This window comes from Diospyros lotus, chromosome 11 (genome assembly GCF_014633365.1).
Source record: "Diospyros lotus cultivar Yz01 chromosome 11, ASM1463336v1, whole genome shotgun sequence".
In the NCBI taxonomy this organism is placed as follows: Eukaryota; Viridiplantae; Streptophyta; class Magnoliopsida; order Ericales; family Ebenaceae; genus Diospyros; species Diospyros lotus.
Genome location: NC_068348.1, coordinates 7,555,537 through 7,560,571, shown reverse-complemented (window position 1 = coordinate 7,560,571; position 5,035 = coordinate 7,555,537). Strand labels below are relative to the sequence as shown.

Sequence of the window (5,035 nt, the reverse complement as noted above, 5' to 3'; positions counted from 1 at the left end):
GGGAGCAAAAGGAAGACTCCTCCGACCTCGCAAGTAGCTCAGCAGGCCTAGGTTGACAAGAGAAAGAAAACGAGCACCTCTGCAGAGCCGAGCACGTCTGACATCATAGCCCGTGGGACGTACTTCTCCTCCCTCCTTGATTGCTTGGATCGGGTCCTTGGTAATTATGCCAGGAATCTGAACAGGAGGGAAGTATTGGGTGAGGCGCTTGACGATTATGTCACTTGCCACGGTCTTCTTGTAAGGTTCTTTTCCTTCTCTTGTACTTCTCTATTTTATCTTTTTCTAGTGTGCTGACTTTTCAAATTTCGTAGGCTTTCCTGGGCGTCTTCAAGCAAAAAGAAGAAAGAGCTTGCACCGCGAAAGAAAATGAGAAACTTGAGGCCGCCGTCGAGGCACTAAAAAAAGATAAGAAGAAACTGGAAGAGAACCTGGCTTTTGTGACCAGTGAATCCACGAAATACTGGAACATGGCCGAGGGAATGCAAGACCAGGTTAAGGAGGCTGAGAGAGCTAAGCGGGAGGCTGAGGACGAGCTAGGACGCGAGAAGAGAATGTATGAGTCGACCTTCTCCCAAGTGACCTCAAAGCTAAATAAGGCCGAGGCGGAGCTGGCTATGGCGCAAGGTGCTTTGGAGCAATCCCGGCAGGAGTTCAATCAGTTGAAAGTCGACTTCGAGGTTCGGATCTCGAAGGAGCGTGAGGAGGTCGAGTCTGATATATGTAGTGCGTTTGTCTTCACCTTGTGGAAAGTGCACCCAGACCTCGACTTCTCCTGCTTCGGCGAGGAAGCGATGGAGGCGGTGAAGAAATATGCCGCCGATGGTGCGAGCTCAAAAGTCGTTGCAACCCCATCCGAACCCTATCAGATCGTGGTCGATCTTTCTGCTAAGGATACCACCAATCTGGCTCCCTAAGAAGTGGCAGCTTCAGCCCAGTCTCCTTAGGCCATTAGACTCTTTTCTCTTTTCTTTCCTTATTCTTGTACTTAGACTTTGGGAGCAACACATTTGTTATTCAATTGAATTTTCTGCCTCTTCGTCATTTGCTGCGAATTGGAAGCTGAACACAGAGACAAAATTAAAATTTGGTTAATCCGAGAATACCCCTAGCTCATTGCCTAATAAAGCTTAGAAACAAGCAACTTTAGATAATATGTTTGAACAAGGTACTATCAGTTCGAGCCATATGTCCAATAGGTCACGATCTAAGCTAACATACAGTAGCTTGTTGAATCGTTAAATTAGTTCATATTTTGTCGTTAAGTTATACATCCAGGCATATTGTAATTCGATCTCATCTGTCGTACCATGACTTTTAAGGGCTTTAGCGAGGTCAAGATGAACACCCAAGTAGGTCGCAGTCCACGACTTTTATCGAGATAAGAGGACCTCGGCTAGTGACTCAAAAGGTTTTTTTTTTATATATATATATTGGGGTGGTGGCTTGATAGGTGCCAAACCATGACACTTTGGTCAAGATGAGTGGACTCTAGTTCGCTGACCATGACCTAGGGCAAAGACTAAGATAAATGCTTAGATAAGCCGCAAACCATGGCATGTCGGCCAAGATGAATGGGCCCCAGCTTGCAAACCATAGCCTTTTAACCCCAGGCCGCCTTCCGACTTGTATTTTTAACCACCAAAGTGTGGGTGTAAAAGGATTTAGCTGAGATGAAAGACATATCGTTCAAACAGAATATTCAATTTAATAAAGTGATATCAACGAAGTCAAGACATTAATTGATAACTGGAAATACGAGAAAGGGAAAAATGTTTGCTTATCGAAAATATGGTCTTAGATGTTCTGAGTTCCAAGCGCATGGGAGAGTTGCTCCACCCATGTCGGCCAAGTGATATGCTCTATTGCCGAGGTTTTCCTTTATAGTGTAGGGACCTTCCCAGCTTGGTCCTAATGTTCCCTCGCTGCTCTTACAAGCCCCGGGGAGAATAAGGCGCAACACGAGGTCGCCGATGTTGTAGTATCGAACTCGAACCCTCCGATTATAGTACCTCGCCACGCGCTGTTTGTAAGTAACGACTCTCAAGCGAGCTACCTCCCTTACTTCTTCAATCAGATCGAGATTCGTGGCTAGTAGCCGATCATTGCTCTTTGGGTTGAAAGTGGCTCTTCGTTGACTTGTTACTTCATTTTTCGCTGGGATCATCGCCTCAAATCCATATACCATAGAAAATGGGGTTTCTCTCATGGTTGTACGAGCTATAGTTCGGTAGCCCAGAGCACAGTTTGTAGTTCGTCCACCCAGGCACCCTTTCTGGCTTCTAACCTAGTCTTTAATATCTGCTTGATTATTTTGTTGACAGCTTCAACCTGCCCATTAGCTTGTGGGTGGTCCACGGCTGTGAAACTCTTCTTGATCCCTAGTGACTCACAAAATTGGACGAACTGCTCGCTGGTAAACTGGGTTCCGTTGTCTGTGACTATCTTTTGAGGGACTCCGAACTTGCAGATGATGTTGTTCAATACAAACTTTTCTACCTTTGCGGTAGATATCTGTGCGAGCTCCTTCACCTTTGCCCACTTGGTGAAGTAATCTAAGGCCACAATAGTATGCTTATACCCACCACGAGCTGTCGGAAGTAGCCCGATCAAGTCGATGCCCCATATGGCAAAAGGCCAAGGGTTGTTCATTTGTTGAAGATAGACGGGGGGACCTCGCGGTACATTTGCAAACCTTTGACATGCGTTGCATTTCTTCACCAAGTCCGTAGCATCTCGTTTCATAGTAGGCTAGTAAAAATCCTGACGAAATGCCTTTTGAGCCAAGAACACTCCCCCAGCATGATTGTTGCAGTGGCCGGTGTGGATTTTAGTGAGAACCACTCGACAATCAAGCTTGTCGATGCATCTGAGTAATGGGGCTGAGAATCCTCGCTTGTACAACACATCATCGTAAATACAATATCTGGCTACCTGAGCTCGAGTACGCCGTGCTTCTAGCTTGTCACTTGACAACTTCCCTTCTTGCAAATAGTCAACGATCAGCTTCATCCATGAACCTGGCCTTAGCTCAATTATCAACGTCTCAATTTTCCCCTCTATGCTTGGTGTTGCTAGAAACTCTATGGGGATGGCCCTCAATGAGTCTGCATCTCCTACTGATGCTAAGTAGGCTACGGCATCAGCGTGAGAGTTTTGGCTCCGGAGGACTTGATTCACTTCGCACTCCTCGAAAAGGTGAAATAATTCATGGACTTTCTGAGGGTATGCTATCATCTTTGGGCCTTTTGCCTGATACTCCCCTTGTATCTAACAAACTACGAGCTAGGAATCACTAAAAAATTTTAATTGCTCTGCTTTGATTTCTTTTGCCAAGCGCAGACCAACCAGTAGTGCTTCGTACTCAGCCTCATTGTTGGTCGCTCTGAACCCAAACCTTAGTGCATAAGGAATCTTGTGTCCTTCTGGGCTTATTAAGAGTACGCCAGCTCTGGACCTATGCTCACTGGAAGAACCATCAACGAATAACTCCCAGATTGGAGAGAATGAGAGGGAGGGCTCTTCCACTAGTTTTGTGAATTCTGCGACGAAGTCTGCCAATACTTGCCCCTTTATGGCCGTTCTTGGCTTGTACTCTATGTTGAATTAGGCTAGCTCAATAGCCCATTTGAGCAGGCGGCCAGATGAATCAGGCTTCTATAAGATCTGTTTTAGCGGATGTTTGGTCAGCACGCCAATCCGATGAGCTTGAAAATACGATTGTAGCTTTCTAGACGTGACCATAAGGGAAAAGGCGAGCTTCTCCATGGGGCAGTACCTTATTTCGGCATCGAGTAGTCTGTGGTTGACATAGTATACCGGGTATTGCACTCGGTCTTCTTCTCGCACTAATGCGGCACTAACTGTATATTCAAACACTCCCAGGTAGACAATCAATTCCTCCCCTTCCTTTGGCTTTGACATGAGGGGAGCCCGTCCCATATATTCTTTCAACTGCTGGAAAGCGTTCTCACACTCCTCTATCCATATGAAGTTTTTTGCTTGTTTCAAAATATTAAAGAATGGGATGGAATTATCAAACAATTTGGAGACGAACTTGCTGAGAGCAGTGACCTGTCCATTAAGGCTTTACACTTCCTTAGTCTTGGTGGGCGATCGCATGTCCAGTAGAGCTCGAATTTTCTCGGGGTTGGCCTCGATCCCCCCTTCGTTCACCATGAACCCTAAAAACTTTCCAGAAGCCACGCCGAATGAGCATTTGAGTGGATTTAACTTCATTTGGTACTTCCTCAGAACTTGGAATTAATGCTTCCTCTAGGTTGTTAATGTGGTCAGCGGTCTGTCTGGACTTCACCAGCATATCATCAACGTATACCTCCATGGTTTTTTCGATTAGATCTCCGAACATCATGTTGATTAGCCATTGGTACATCGCTCCTGCATTCCTTATAGTAGTATAATTTTCGATCAGTCATAAATGATGTATGTTCTTCATCGTCGAGGTTTATAGGGATCTAATTATACCCCAAATAGGCATCCATGAAGCTCAAAAGTTGGTGGCCAACCATTGCATCTACAAGCTGGTCAATTCTGGGCAGAGGGAAATTGTCTTTTGGGAAGGCTTTGTTTAGGTCCTAGAAGTTGATGCAAGTTCTCCACTTTCCATTCTTTTTCTTCACCAAGATCGGGTTCGCCACCCAGGTCGGGTAATGGGCCTCCCTAATAAATTCGCTGGCCAAAAGCTTGTCTACTTCTTCCTTCGGGGTCATATAACGCTCAACCGTCATTAGTCTCCTCTTCTGACGAACCGGCTTATAGTTGGGATTGATATTAACTTGATGCTGCATTATATTTGGGTCTATTCCCACCATATCTTCGTGGTTCCATTCGAACACATCCAAATTTGCTTTAAGGAAATCAGTAAGTTGGGATTTTACCTCGAGAGAGAGACTTTTGCCCATCTGGAGGTGCCTTTCAGCATCGTGGCTACTGACTACAACATCTTCCAATTAATCTGTTGGGCTGGCAGCTCCGTCGCAATCCACGTCACGCGGGTCTAGGTTGTGACTGACTC

At 45.6% G+C, this 5,035-nt stretch overlaps 1 protein-coding gene across 1 annotated transcript; it reads right to left on the bottom strand.

Annotated features, from left to right (window-relative positions):
• Nucleotides 1-2,220: 2,220 nt before the first annotated feature.
• On the bottom strand, nucleotides 2,221-2,745 carry LOC127812704 (uncharacterized). Its single transcript, XM_052353224.1, has one exon. It carries the CDS (start codon nucleotides 2,743-2,745, stop codon nucleotides 2,221-2,223), a length of 525 nt encoding a protein of 174 aa, XP_052209184.1.
• Nucleotides 2,746-5,035: the final 2,290 nt, after the last annotated feature.

Excerpts from the sequence above, each read along its gene's own strand:
- LOC127812704 (XM_052353224.1), bottom strand. The coding sequence starts at position 2,745 with ATGAAACGAGATGCTACGGACTTGGTGAAGAAATGCAACGCATGTCAA.